Source organism: Tetrao urogallus, assembly GCF_951394365.1.
Source record: "Tetrao urogallus genome assembly, chromosome: 11".
NCBI lineage: Eukaryota > Metazoa > Chordata > Aves > Galliformes > Phasianidae > Tetrao > Tetrao urogallus.
In genome coordinates, this window is record NC_136824.1 from 9,334,825 (window position 1) to 9,350,373 (window position 15,549).

General features: G+C 44.3%; 1 protein-coding gene across 1 annotated transcript; it reads right to left on the reverse strand.

The window, feature by feature from the left end:
* Positions 1 to 3,856: 3,856 nt before the first annotated feature.
* On the reverse strand, positions 3,857 to 14,994 carry WHAMM (WASP homolog associated with actin, golgi membranes and microtubules; the record flags this gene model as incomplete). Its single annotated transcript, XM_079541111.1, has 10 exons — positions 3,857 to 4,143; positions 6,362 to 6,815; positions 7,172 to 7,267; positions 7,352 to 7,438; positions 8,885 to 9,072; positions 9,823 to 9,988; positions 10,817 to 10,986; positions 11,392 to 11,542; positions 12,852 to 13,025; positions 14,458 to 14,994. 10 exons carry the CDS (start codon positions 14,992 to 14,994, stop codon positions 3,857 to 3,859), a joined length of 2,310 nt encoding a protein of 769 aa, XP_079397237.1.
* Between the last annotated feature and the right edge of the window lie 555 nt (positions 14,995 to 15,549).

Consider the following 15,549-nt stretch of genomic DNA (forward strand, 5'->3'; position numbering starts at 1 on the left):
ACTTGCTGATGAGTATCAACTCTGGCGTCTTTGTAAGAGCAGCACAGATCCGTGTTGTCACCCCAGTGCCTGTGCTGCCCACTCTTGTGGAGCCAGGACCTTGCTGCTGGCACCAGGATTCAAACCCATCTCTGTGGGCAGTGGCTGGGGGCTGGGAGGGGAGTGGGAATGGCTGCTGGCTTCAGGTACCCCATGCTTCCATCTATAGGATGGTGTTCAGAGCAAGACAAAGGACTGTTGCCTTGGAACAGAAGGGTATTGCGGAAGATTTTATGGCACTAAGAGTGACTAAGTGCAATGAACTCGCATAGGACCAGTATCCCAGTAGGATGCTGTGCACCTTTCCCCAGATGCATCCTGCCAGCAGCAAGGGTATAGGAGAGGTCTGTGCTACCCATTGTAGTTCCCCTGGTTTCACTCTGGTGAGCTGTTTGCCACAGAAGTGAAGCCTATGTCATAGCATTTCCCCAGACTCCTCATCCTCTGGCCGTTGGCAGCTTGGTATTTGGCTATGGATTCTTCCTCCCTCCCATTCGCCCACTTGCAGCCACCTGCCCTCTCCTCTGCTCCTGGCTGTGTCCTCTTCTCCCTGCTGAACAAGTCCTGATCCTTTGGAGGTGCCATTGCCATTGGTCAAGGGCAGAAAACTGGACAGGGTCCAGCAGACAGACCTGGAGGATTTGAGACCTGAGGGAGCCCAAGAACGGCTAGGAGCTGGGGCAGAAGGGGGCTTCTTGTGAAAATGAGCAAGAGTAGATTTTGGTTTAGTATGTTTTCGGTGCAGTTAGCAGCTCCTTCTTGCTCCTGGAGCAATGGCTTGCTATAGACAGCTTGTTTTATGCAGCGTTTTCACAAGTAGCTGAGCTGTTAATGTCACTGCTACCTGAGCAGATTTAATTCTGCTGCTTCTCGCTTTCAGCTTACTGTGACATGCTGAGAATGAAAATTGCATGCTTTTCTACTAGGGAGAAAAAAAAAAAAAGAAAAACCCACTATGTTCTGGAGCAGTTTCCAGTGTGTGCTGTCCCCAAGGATTTGCTTATGGATTGTTGGGAGCTGCTTCCAATGCCAGGCCCTGCGGCAGCATTTCTTAAAAGATACCTTCACTGTCATTCACTTTTTATCATCATTGTGGATTTAATTGAAATGATGCGTCCCTCTTTCCTACAATATCATGTTACTATGACACAGTGCACAGCTGTTCTCTCTGATGAAAACAGGAAGTTTTGGAATTAAAGATGCTTTTCAACTGGAAGTATGCGTAACCTCAAATCTCATTTTCCTCAGAAAGAGTGCACATTTATCTACCCACCTCTTCTCTGAAAAGCACTGAAAGAAGCAGCATTTTGCATCTTTTTATTAGTCGTAATGAATGCCTTCACACACATCAGCTTTGTTCCTCTTGCTCCACGTGTCCTGGCATAGACTTGCATCTTCTTATTTTAAGGTATAAAAGGAAGGAGTGGAAGTGGGCCAAGGGGATTCTGGGGCACAAGGGCCAGTGGGAGACCAATCGTGTTCCCAGTGATGGGATTACAATCTTCACCCAGGTGGGGCTGGCAGGGCAGCAGACAGTGAGTGAGTCATAGTCACAGAATCACAGAATGGCTTGGGTTGGTGGGGGCCTTAATGCTCACCCAAGCCCTGCTGTGGTCTGGCTGCCCTCAGGCTGCCCATCCAGCCTGGCCTTGAACACCTCCAGTGATGGGGCACCCACATCTCATGAGAGCAAAGCAGAGGAGCCCTGTATGAACCCTGTAAAGACCAGGTTAGGTCTTGATTTTTGGTAGAAACAGTAACTCAGTGTTGCTTTTTTCTTTCTTGGCTTTAACAAAGCGGCAGAGAAAAGCATGGATCTGCAGCATGCAGTCATGGTGTGGCTGGGGAGCACTCTTGTTCTGTTTGCAATGATGAGAAATGAAACGGAGTTCAACATCCATGCCATATCAGAGCCATCCATCAGGGGATGAAGCCTTGAACTGTTCATTTATGGGATGCAGAAGTGACACTGCAGCCTGCTGGCAGGCATTGCTCATGCCCTCAGGCCAGGCAGGGCTGCAGGGGCACACAGGATACAGCCTCAGCTGTGAATCAGCCATGTGTGTGCCGTGGCTTGATGACAGAGGAGCCTCATCCATCCTGAGAAGCAGTGCAGTGACAGAACTGCTGACAAATCCATCTCTGTGCTGCCATCCCCAGCCAATGCTGCGGGCTTGCGTGTGCTGGGTGCTGCAATCCTGCTGCGATCAAAGGGTGGGCTGTCAGAGCACAGCTCTCCCTGTCAGCCCAAGCAGTCTTCGAATACATTTATGCTAAGTCTTCCTAAAAATACTGCGAGCAGCTGCCTGGCCTGCCTACATCTCGTTAAAAGTTCATAAGGCACAGCAATAGGGGTTAGCAGGAACTGGGCCCTCACCACTGGGCTACACAGCAACCTCCTAGTGCTCTGAACCCTTTAAAGCCAGAGAGCTGCATTTATGTTCCTTCACTGGCCCAAGAAAGGGGTGCTTTAATGGCAATGCAAAGAACTTCAGAGCTCAGCACCAATCCAGCACCCTACAGAGCTGCTCACCCCAGAGCCAGCCCCTAGTCCAGATTCTTGAGTTGTTCCATCCATCAGCTCTTGTGGATTTACAGATTAAATAGATCTACTTTTTCTACAGTAAAACAAAGTATTTGCAAATTTGTTATTGATCTACATATTTCACAAATATTTGAAAAAAATACATGGATTTACATATATCCTTATTGTGAATTGCTGCATGGTTGACGCTCTCAAAACCAGAGGACTGTGAGTAAAGCTTATAGCAAAGCAGAATCCTAAAATGAGAGAACCCAGAATCCACTTCAGCTGTTTGGATCTGTTTTTATTAATAGTCAGTGTAAATTCCAGAATAAATTCTGAATCATTTTTTTCACCATCCATCCAAAATAGATACAGCCTTTAAATGTAATGCAATTGAGTTGTTAAGGAGGCTGGTCGAGGCACAATGCAAGTAACTACTGTGTAACCAGATAATTTAAACTCATAAGAGGAGCTATGAACACATACTGGTGTTGCCATTGGGGAAATGCAGCGCTGTAAGACAGAGCTATATTCAAGAAAATACACTATACAGCATTTCGGCTTTCCTCTCTGCCCTCACTTCTGTGAAACTGTAGATACAGGAAAAACGCTTTTTATCTAGAAACACTCCGAGCTTCCCACTAAAAAGTAAGCTTTTCAGTAATTACCAGTAGTGATTATCTCAAACCTGATGGCAGTCTTTTTCAGTCAGCATTGTCTGACTTTCCTAAGTGCACACCTTACGACATAATGGTAAGAGAAGTATCCAGTGCAGTTATCTGAGAGCAGACTGTATTAGACAAGCAAAATGTCTGAGAAATTTCTAGACAATAGAAGCAGGAAGATGAAGTACCAAATTATGCCTAGTTTGCTAGACTGCTTTTGTCACCATGTAACGAAATACACTTTGATTTCATTTTTCACTCCATTTTTCACTTCATTTTTGCGATAGCAGTGCTGTGGAGTAACAACCTAAATATAATGTGTGTTTCCATCCAGTATATCCAGTATTTTAGCTGTCTGCAGATGTGGTGAAAGCTATATAGCGTTGAGCCAGAAACAGCTGTTAATGCAAGTGGATGTTGGAGCATGACATTACATGCAAAAATAAGAATCTGTAGCTCCTGTAGAAAATCAACAGGACCCTTTAACTCTACAAACATTTGTGCATTTTAAGAACACATGCACAGACACAATCTCACTGTTCTTTCATTTTGAAAGGCACTCTTCTATGACACGCAAAAACACGACTAATACTGTTCCAGTCAGTAGTCTGTTAGTCTAAATTGGTTAGTTGTCCCATTCTCCATTATTCTGATCATTATTTTCCTCTTCTTCAGAATCAGCAGACACTTTCTTAATTCTCTGGATGACTGCTTTAATGCTTCTTTCTAGCTCATTAGTAGAGTCTTTACTGACATCTTTCTCAGTATCTCTATTCACTTTTCTTAGTTTAACTCCTTGCCTTATGGCAGAGAGAATGTTATCTTTCACAGAGGCATACGGATTTGGCTGTTCCACTTTGCGGAGATGAACTTCACCACGTTTTAGAGAAGCCAACACCTCATCCATCGTACCTGCAACAGATAAGTCTATCATTAACAGAAGCAGGAAGACAAGCATGGTTACAAGTACAGAATCCTACTTGTGCGTTTAGGGTTCCTTTCATCTCTGCTAGAGACAGAAGGAAGAATAGTCCCTTCTGGTACTGACTTGTAATAGCTTCTGCAGTGCCATACTCTGGCACTGAAGAGTTAAACCTTTGTACCTTGAATTGAGAAACCAACGCCTCTTCAACATTATACAAGGTTGAGCACTAACAAGGAAATTATACACGAAGGAGAATGCTTCTTTTTCATTATAACTTTATGGCTTTTCAAAAAAAAAATTACTGAACCAAGAAATCTCTTGTATTCCATATTAGAAACAATCTACCACTCCTAGCTTGCTCAGATGCCTGCTGAGATTGTCAATTGCATTTTTGCTCAGCCAAAAGAAAAAAGAAAAGAGTCGAGAAGAAGGGTTTGAAACTACACCACTGAAGTCAGTGGGAGCCAGATCACAGCTTAAGCAGGCAAGCAGACAGCTCTTTTCTGTGTAGACTTGAAGAAAATAATTCCCATTTTACAACATGATTTAAATCTCAGGCTATGTTTATGGACTTCAGACCATAAAGAACACCCCAGTGAGAAAGCTCCTGCTGGCTCTATTGCTACACACTGCAATTTGCGTTGTAGCCCTCTTGTTGGATTCTTAGACTGTCAGATGGGAAAGCAATTCCCCTGGACAGCAGTCTAGTCCTACAGCCACAGGTCCGGACCACCTGTACCTCACAACAGCAAGGATCGTTGCCACACACAGTGTTAGCTGCTTGAGCATTGAAAATGCAACATCCTGCTGAATCCTGTGGTATCTTCAGAGACTGACAAGAGATGCTAGAAGATGATCAAGCAGAGACCCACAAAGTTGTCTTGCAGTGCTTCTTAGTAAGAAAGCTACTAGCGAGGCTGTTCCAGCAGCAATCTGAATATTCTGGTGTACAACTCATGCTACTAATCAAAGCCTTTTATGAGTATCTGTGGCACAGTAATCCCACAGTCTTCTTAGTCTGAAGTCAGCACATTAATTCACTGGATGCACAGTAGTTTGTCATGCTAGCCTATGTTCAGCCTTCCAACTGCTCGTACTTCCTCATACCTTGGAAGAACTCAAAATGCTTAACTTTACTCAGAGTTTCTGCCTGTGGTCTGCCTCTTAACTGAGAGGATACAAAGGCTGCTTAAATGTATTGTGAACAGTCTGAAAAGGAATGATCTTTATATAAAGACCTGCTTCAGTTTAGCATGAGCTCTACTGTGACAAATGGCAATGAAAAAATTGCTGCCTTCCAACTTAGTTCAATCTGCCCAACTCAGTCCAAATACTTGCTTGCTCTAGAGACAAAAATAAGTCTGTTAGCAGGATGTAACCAGTGCAGCCTCGAGAGACTGCTGAGCTCTATTCTCATTCAAACGACTATGCTTCAATTGCAGAGTTCAGCCTTCAATTACACCTGCGTGATCTTGCTAACAAAGCAGAGGGGGTAACAGAGCAGATTTTTTGCCCTAGGAATGCAAATATGCCAAAGCTATCCATCCACCTTTCAAATCCAGATTGGATTCTGCATGAATTCTCTCAAGAATCCTTTATTTAGAAACCAAGCAAATTGTAAGCGGACACAGGCTGTGCATACCTTAGAAATGCAAGCAGCCCAGCTGCTAGGTCTATAGTACACACGTCATAAACACTGAAGTGTAGCCTTAATACAACCACATATCTACCCACAGTAGTCTTTTGACTGGACAGGGATTTATCCTTATCAAAATGAATCATTCTGTTCAACTGTTGTAGAATTGTGGAAAAAATAAGTCTGGTAATAAAGGTTGCTTACCACCAATATGAACAACATGAATAAATTCCCCCTACCTAGAATTTCTGACACCTTTGTACCTCTTAAGCCAGCAGGATCTTCAACAAGTACAGATGTTTTAAAATATCAACCTGGATGTTCAACTAGACAGCATTTCCCCAGAAACACCAAGTGATACACTCTGGAAGTCAGGATCCTGTGGAACATATCAAACCGGATCAACCAACCGTGGTTATTCATTTAGAATCCTGAGTTATGGTGTTACTGCACGCTGGTCTCTTAAACTAAATTTCTGAGAATTTCTATTACTGTCGAGTACCAGAGGGAGAAGTGAAGAATACCAGAAAGGAAGAAAGAAAAACATCCGTCAGTGTGAGCCTACTTACCTATGCAATTATTTATAGACCTCCTGGACAAGTCATCCTGCTTGTGCATTGCAGGGCTTTCTAAAGGGTCATGAGAGCTAAGGGGAAGTGGCTTGTCCTCTATTGTTGGTCTTGTCTTTAAATGCAGGGGTAAGGGAGGAGGTAGTGGTGGAGCAGGTGGAGGAGGTGGAGGAGGTAAGGATGGAGAGACCAATTCCTCGCTGTGCTTTTCTTGCTTCAAATCATCAGCAGTAATAAAACTTTGGACAGGAATATCTGCTGGGGTATTCTCGTGTGAAGTTTCTGATACTTGTGCTTCTACTAGCAGCAAGCTCTTTGGCTGCTCTGGTGCTGGTCTTGGTCTTGACAGAGGAGGAGGGCAAGCTACTGTAGCCTTCCGAGTGGTGTTTCGTGGCAACCTGAGACTGAGAGGCTCTGGATGAGATGTTTTCAGAACAACGTGAGCTGGACACTTCTGAAAAACAAATCATAAACAGAAGGTCACATCTCCATGGAACTAGCCAAACCAACATCCTCAGAGAGACTAAAAAGCACAAACCTGTACCACTCAGCCTCTCAAGATGAAAATTCAACACCAAACATATTTAAAGGAATATAAATGTCTTTTTTTCAAAGCCACTTCCTCTTCTGTTCTTTGCAGCAGGCTCTCACCTGGAAACTATTTCCTTATCCGGCTGTGTTCTCTTTACTCAATTACACACAACCCTATTTCAGGCTATCCAAATGGTAGTCTGAGATTTGGACCATGCTCAAGATATCTGATGTTATGTTTTCATATCATACAGGACAACAGTAACTCGCACTACTTACCTCCCTGAATGTCTTCAGTCTCTCCAGCGTTTTCTGACGTTCCTGGCTTATCCAAGCTTTTTTCTTTTTTTCTTCCTCTTTTTGTTTGTCTCTTTTCTGCATTAAAACACAAGTGAGAGAGCATTGGCGTGTGAAAACAAGCAGCTGCCTGATTCTTCAAGGCTGCTGTTCAGTACTCACTATTTGTATGCTGTGATGCTGTTGGAAATGTTTTTTCCACTCTTCTGCTTGCCGGAGTCTCTGCCGATGGCTTGCTTCACACTGATCCTGGTAGAACAACAAAATTCATACAATCCTTGGTTAGTTCATGCTCACTGTGTGCCATATGTGCCATTAACTCCCTGTGCACAAGTTACCTAACAACGACCAGTGCCAAGTGCATGGCTGTACTGTGAACGATGGCTAAGCTCAACAAGTGATAAATGTGAGACACTATGAAGGTGAGATCTATGGGACTCCTAATTGGCTTTAGCCATGAAGATTTGCTTTTTATCCTTACTAATGATAGTTATTCATGCTACAGAGGGAATATAACCCAGATCCGAAAAGTTGCTTCTGTTCTATGTTTAGGTTAAAAAAAAAAAAAAAAAAAAAAAAAAGAAATGGAGAAAACAAGAAAAAGGCAGCAACAAGCTCTGAAGAAATTTTACCCAAGCCTCACCTTGTGGCAAGGGGTGGTATGACATAAGAAGGAAGGCAAAGAAGAAGTTAGAAGCACACTGCGAAAAAAAAAATACAAGACTACTTTCCCTCTGTCCATTTTATTTGCCATAGATTCTATGTGCAAAGGCCAGGGAACCAAATGTAGGTGAAACACAATAAACGCCTACCAGGACGCCTTGCGTAACAAAGCTGAAGCTGCAGGCTTCAGTGTTTTCTCCAGGAGTCACTATTTGTCAATCTATAGGGGGGGAATAAATCCATATGACTGTGCAGGCAAATCATCTGGCATTTGGTTTTAGTATTACGTAACCAGTAGACACCAATTAAGTAAATGAAAATAGAAGCAAAGAATGTGTCTGCAGAGGAAGCAGTTGCAAGCAAGAGACAATGATCATTCGCATAACATCCTCAGTGTCATTCCCATTCTGTCCAGTCTAGCTAGGAGTAGAAGGCCAGACAAACTTAGCTTGAGCTCTGCTCTCTGCTTTAGTGAAACTGTGCAGGTGTAAAATAAGCCCAGCTCACTGGGAATGTTCACGAGAGTCAACTGTGATCTCACCTGTGTCTTCCTAGTGTTCTGCTTCAAATAATAAAGAGAGAAACTGGCCCCTGAACAGAACTGAGGCTGGAGAGAGAACTGCAGTATTTAAATTTCCTCTCCCTCCAAAGGTATCACTGTGTGGGTTGCTCTGTCACTGCAGCTTCCTTCATAGCAGGCCAGGTTTTCTTCTGTGCTGTAGCTGCTTTGTAAAAGACTGCCTGGGCAAAGCTCTGGCTGGCCACAGCAGGGCTCTGTATGAAGTTTATTTGACTTACATCTCCCATGTAAGTCTGTGCTCTCAATACACTTGAGAGTTACTTGTAGCACACAGCAGAGCATAAAATTGGCTTAAAACCACATTGCCCCTCTTCCTGTTCTGGAGGCACAGAATCACACATCATTTTCTACGCTCCACCCAAACCTTTCCTATTTGTTTCCTGTCCATCCCTCGCGACTCAACACTCATGACATTGGCTATAGAAACTGCACATCTCCAGGACTGCATTTACTTTTTTGTTCCTGAGGTAGGCTCTCCTCGCACAGACAGTCCCACGCTTTGTCTCCAACTGCTTAGTCTTCTGCCTCAGCACCGTCATTTCTGACAAGTGAGCGTAATGGTGTTCCATTGTCTGTTCAATGACCTTGAGCTCCTCAGGATTTTCACATGTATCATAGTAAACAACTTCATCCTGTTTCTCTAAAAAGGCATTTGGTATTTTTTTAAAAACCCAAAAATTGCCACAGTTATTTAAACATTTAAAGAACTAATGACATTTTAAAAGCCACTGAGGGCAGCGAGTTAGTTATGAGAAAGTGTAAAGCTCCAGAGCTAAGCTTGGACCTTTCAAGCTTTACGCAAACATGCCATGCTACTCACAGGGGTGTTTTGCAGGATCAGATTTATGCTGTTAACATTTGCTGTTATTCAGCTTCCTCTCTCAAATGTCTCTTTGTGCTTTAACTCCTACCTTCACTAACTGGAGTATTCCTGGAAAACTGACAGCTGTTCTGAACGAGTCACTTGCTTTATTATTTACCAGCTCTTAATTAAGCAACAAGCAGGAGCGATGTTTACTTCACAGGATACATGGTAACAGAACTCATCAAGGACAAATAAAAATAAAGATACCTTGCTTGGTATCTTATATATGAACAAACTTTTAAGCAGGAATATAAGCAGCACTCAAGTAGCATCTAGATATAATTACTTTTTTGTATTTTGCAAAATACAAAAGGATGTATTTTGCAATTTCTACATGTTAAATTGTAACAAACTTGTGATTAATTTCAGGACATGTTTCAGTAGGTCACAATATCATAGTTCCTATACATATATCCTGTAGCTATGTGAGCAGTAGGTATTTGCTATTATTATTATTTTTAATATAAAGAGCAGGTCACCACTCTTGTGTCCTAGATATATGCTTAATTATGTCTTTATTCTTACCTTTAATCTGTCTCCTCAAAGTGTCCAACTGTACAATAAGCAGCATTTCTTCATGTTTCAATACATCAAGCTGTACATTATATAATTCCAGTTGGGTTTCATAATAATGTATTTCTAGCTCCTCTGCTACAGTTACATTCTCTTCTTGTTCATTGAGGTTCTCCATCTGTACAGCCCCAAGCAGAAAATAAAAAGCACTGATAACAAAATACACACACAGGAAACAAGCATGCATGCATGCATACTTCAATCTATGAAGTTGATACCTGCAGAACCTGGCCTGTCCGGAAGCTGCTAAAGTGCTTTGGTATGGAAATAACAGAATATTAGAAACGGGTTGGAGAAGTCCAAGGAGGCAGCAGCCTCAGTAGTCTAAAGATCTTAAGTCTACCAGGAAAGACTTCATTGTGATCTGCACAAATAACACCACTGCTCTTGGAAAATAAAAGTCAGATACACCTAGCAGCAGTAAAACAGCATGAAGCAAAATAGGTCAGAATATTAAGTAAATATTCTGATTTTGCAGTGTCCACTGAACGTAATATCTGCTCCTTATCTGCCAAAAATCGACAATTTTAAAGGTTAATAACAAAAACACTAACATGATACTTGAAACTTGTACGGGCATTTATCTTACCCTTTCTTAAGTGTCTCCATGTGTGCAGGAGCACCTTTAAGAGCTGGAAACCAGCACTGTCTCATAACTTAAAACCACACTGAAAACCATCTAGTTCAAGCTTTGTGTTTGTTAAATTAAAAAATTGATTTATCTTCCCCAAAACGTGAAGAAACACCAGCTTGTTGTGTCATCAGATTTAGGTCAGCTCTGCAACCCTGTACAATACATAGCACTGAATGCAGGTGCTTTGCTGAAAGAGGTCTCTCAAGTTTTTCATAAACAAAGAGATTGAAAGTCTACCCATGACCCTGGTGACAGGTTTTGATCAGCCTTTCACAAAACACTGACAGCAAAGGAGGCTTTGCAGAGTCTTACATTTTTCTGAATAGCAGCTCTCTTCTGTTTCAGGCATAATTCTCTTGCCCTCAGATGCTGAAGGGTCTCTTTAGCCAACATACATTTCAGGTTTTCTAGACGTGGCAAAGCTGAAGCCCAGGTGGCTTTACCAAATCTTTCCTGGTCTTGTTCCATCTCCTTGTGCATTGCTGCAGATTACAATATTGCAATAAGAGATGAGAAATGGAGAAAACCAATAATCTGAGTGCATTTATATTACAGCTGCAGTAGTAAAAATGCTGATGCTATTAAACTATATCTGAAGCTCTTTTAAAATTAAAGAAGATTGAATTTACTGTTTTATACATAAGTAAAATACTTTATTGACATGTCTTAGCAGTTACACGGTGATCCGATATTTGGGTGCAAGCAAAATACAAGCTGTAAATCAAATTGGTTAAAACATGTGAATCTTAGGTGAATAAAATGTTTCTTAAGCTGGACACTCACCCTAACTTTGGAGTTTGAAGAGAGAGCAGCAAAGGTACTAAAAAGAGCTCTCAATATCCTAAATCAAGATTCAGAAAGCCTTTTGTGTAAACCATTCTGATTACCTGACAGAGCCTTCACAGTTTCCTTGAAGTACTTCACAGTTACATCCTGAATGGAGCACACAGCACTCTCAGCTCGCTTAGTCCATTCTTCAGCATCTTTTTGCAAAGCTGCTACTCTTTTAGGTCCCAGGTTATCATACTGTAAAGATTTCTGCAAAGAGACAATTTCTCAGTTATCAGCTGGTTACAGCAGTGGTGCATCTTGCACTGTGCTACACTGACAGACATTCCTAGGAAGACACAGCACGTGGCAAGCATGGCCTTCTCTCCTGCCACAAAGTGAACCACTCCTCACACCTGTGCATGATCATTCCTCATTCTGAGCTAACTGAAAACCTTTGTACCTTAACCATGACCTTGAAACATTCACTTTGGATCAGTTTAGCTTTAAAAAATATGTTAAGAAATAAGATCTTAAAAATAACGACCAATGAGGTGCTTTTAAGTGTTACTAAAAATGACACAAATACCCTCTTCTATGTGCTATGTTCACTTCTATTTTTCCCTCACGTGTTGACAGCACATCACCCTGTCAGATTCTCCAGCTCGGCAGTTCTTTCACATAGAAACAGAGATATAGAAAAGAAACATAAGAGAATTTTTTCAAGACCACAGAGAATACATACGTACAGGACTAGTATTCATTTTTTTTTCTCTTTGAAAAGCATCCACATTTCAAATGAGCCTGCACAACCTTCTGAATTATACAGTAGCAAACTTTGTGCTTCATCCTCCCAGATCTTCATTTTTTAATACAGCACACTGCATATTTTACCCTCAGAGTTCAGACTTAGAGCTCCTAAAAAACCTTCCTTAACCTAAACTTAGTATGGTTCAGCTCCTGTCTGGAACACTAACAGCTCACTCTAATTTGAAAAATCAAGTAGTGGACAGCCCACTTTCCCAGGGACATCATAACTTTCACTGTGTGCTTCCAGTTTAAGGTTCACGCATAAGAAAAATGAAAAAATGACAAATTTGAGCTTGTACTCCTAAAAGGAATGGCACCAATATATGTATGTCTCCTTAGTCAGGTCTTCTCTACCTTTTGTTTTACTTCCAGAGCTGAGCTGATGTGGTGCATCAGCACTGGGCAGAATGGCATTCTCATTGTCACAAACTGATCCCACTGAAGGTGGCATAAACGAAAGCTACTTAGGTGTCTGCAATTGCAGCTCAGTGGAAAATAAACAGACAGGCAGAGCTTGGGGATGTTTTCCTATTAAGCCCTCAAAACAGAAGGAAGGGAGACACTGGTGGAGTAGAGCTGCAGTTTCACTCAAACCAATACCACAGATTCAGATCCTACAAGAGCAGTTCTGCCCCAACTCTACACTTCTCAGTCATATTTGATGGCTTCACAGGAGAAAAAAAAGAAAAGCAGGTGAAGGCAAAACCAGGAAGTATGAAGTGATACCTCATTCTCACTCACCTGTAAACTTCATAAAGACAGAACCTACCAGGATTTCCAGTTTGCACAATGTTGCCAGTTCCCGCATGTCTCGGAAGGGCTGCAGCAAGTACTGGTAGAACTGTGTTGCCATGGTAACCAAATCCTGATAAGCTTCATCTTCTTCCTCATAAACCTTCATCAAAGCCACCATTGTGTCAGCGCTTTTATGCTGCTGAAGAACCTAGTGGAATAAAAGGTAAATCAGGCTTGGCTGCTTTACATCTGTGTGTGTTGGCTGCTGATGGGCTGTGGTGGAAGGCACCTGCTATTTATCACCAGGTGAAATAGGCACAGCTTCCCAGCACTCCAGGCAGCCAGCAGCCACCCCAGCATGAAATACTATTAACACCATGCTGATGGGCACTGATTGCTCTGTATTGCATTAGGAGACTGCAAGGACTCTTGCCCAGGCCCAGGTCTTCCTACAGCAGAAACCCCAGCAGTTGTGTGCAGGTGACTCGGTCACTGCTTTTTATAAACACAAGTGGTAAGGGAAATTCTGCATACTGAAAGGGCAAGGAAGGTATTCTTAAATTCTTGCATCTCTTCCAGAATCACTATATAGGCACTAATAAGAAATGAGTGTCTAGACCCCAAATTTCTGACTTCAAGGTTAGAAAAAAAAAACAGATTGAGACTTAAAAATAAGAATTCTACTCCTGATACAGCCTGCAGTTAAATCCCATTGTCATTTGCACAATTTCTAATAGTTTACTCAGATTACAGTCCTCATGACAGAAGATTTTATAACCTGTAACTCATGCAATGAGCTACTCTCTTTCTGACACATCAGTCCCCCTTTGATGTCTTTAGTTGTTCCACAGACAAAACACAAAGCTAGAAGCTTCCCCTAATGGCTTTTGTTTACTGGTTAAAATCAAAACTTCCATGATTTCTCTTTGACAGCAGCTGCCAGAGACCATGGAGCACCCTACACAGCAGGACACAGCAAGGCAGCTGTGAACGACAGATCTCTCTGAAAAGACACTGCTTGATCTGTGGCTCCTTGAGGGAAGGAGCAAAGCGAGAAAAATCATCTAGAAATGCTGGCTTGGTTGTGTTGCAACTGAGAAGCATTGGAATTAAATCATCATTCTTCCTCCTGCCAGCTGAGTCTAACAGCAGGAGCAAAGGTCCCAGCTGCAGAGGAATCTCCCCAGGGAAACTCTGTGGCAGGAGAACAGCAGGAATCCCAGCATTTCTGATAATCCCTTGAGATCTGAAGCCCCTCAATCACTCCTAGGTCCACCTGGAGCAGTGTAAAAGACTATCCTTTCCTCTTGCCCCCATAGAAACAATAGTTCACTTTCTCACAAGAAAATCACTTATCAGAATTTGCTTTTGACAGGCAGAGGGATTTTTGCTTTTGAGTGGGTTTCTTGTCTGTTTGGGCTTGTCTGGATAAAATCCTTGCTTTTACACAATTACACACAGTAACACCGTACAAGAACACACTGCAAACTACAGCTGCCTTTCTACAGAGCATCCTTCTGAAGCAGTAACGGCGTTCCACCGCTCAGCAGCAGGCGCTCAGCCCGGGCTGCCCAAGGTGCAGACCCCCGGCCGGCCCGCAGCAGCACAGCCCGGTCCCAGCCCCGCCCGAGGGCGCGTACCCGCCGCAGGCCCTCCTTGGCCCGGGCCAGGTGGCCGCGCAGGGCTTTCCCGCGGAACTCGTGGAGGCTTTCGAAGTATTCGTCGTCGCGGTGGCTGTCAGCGGCGAAGAGGACGTCCAGCAGCACGCGGCCGCCGCACAGCTCCAGCGCCCAGCCCAGGTAACGCTCCAGCTGCCGGCACAGCTCCGCCACCTCGGCCTCGTCCGGCGCCGCGCCGCCGGGGAACAGCACGGCCCAAAGGCCTCCCGAAGCGCCGGGCGGCGCGGGCGGCAGCACGGGCAAGGCGGGCTCCAGGCGCGGGCAGACGGCCGCCAGCTGCCGGTGGACGCCGCGCAGGGCCGGAGCCGAGAAGAGGCCGGCCCAGCTCTGCGGGGCCCGCTCCGCCGCCTCGGACCGGCAGTGGCAGGTAACGGCGAAGGCGCCCTCCACTTCGTTCCAGCCCACCAGGAAGCGGAGGCGCGGCGGCGGCTGGGGCTCGACGAAGGCGCTGTCGCGCACGGCCACCCACCCCTCCAGGCTGTCCGGCTGCGGCTCCATGATGGCGGCGGCCGCCGAGCGAGGCGAACCGAAACTCGGCCGCCTTAAGGGAGCGGCGCGCAGCTTGCGGAGGGGCGGGGCCCGGGCGAAGTAGCGCGCGATCCCATTGGCTGGAGCCGATCGGGGGCGGGGGCGGCCGGTCCTCGCGCCGTAATACGGAAATAAACACTGCGCTGGGATGGGCGGGAAGGAGGGGCTGCGCGCGAAGGCGTGTGAGGAGGCCTGGGGCTGGGGCAAAAATAGAAAAAAAAAAAAAAAAAGAAAAAAAAAAGGAAAATGAAAGGAAAACAAAAGAGAAAAAAAATCACTATTTTTTGTAAAAAGCAGCGGGCAGAGCGCACCAGGCTGTCAGCTGAGCAGGAGGTGGCCCTGCTGCCTTCCCTCAGAGCAGAATCATGGTGTGCACCTCAGGCTGCGGCCATCTCCCTGTGCTGCCATCTTCCCGTGCTACTGTGGGACTTAGCTGTAGCTGCTCCTGCCACAGATCTGAGGAGGCAGCTGTGTGCCAGCAGCTCTACCAGCCATCGTTCCCTGCCTTTCCTGAGTTGTTCCCTT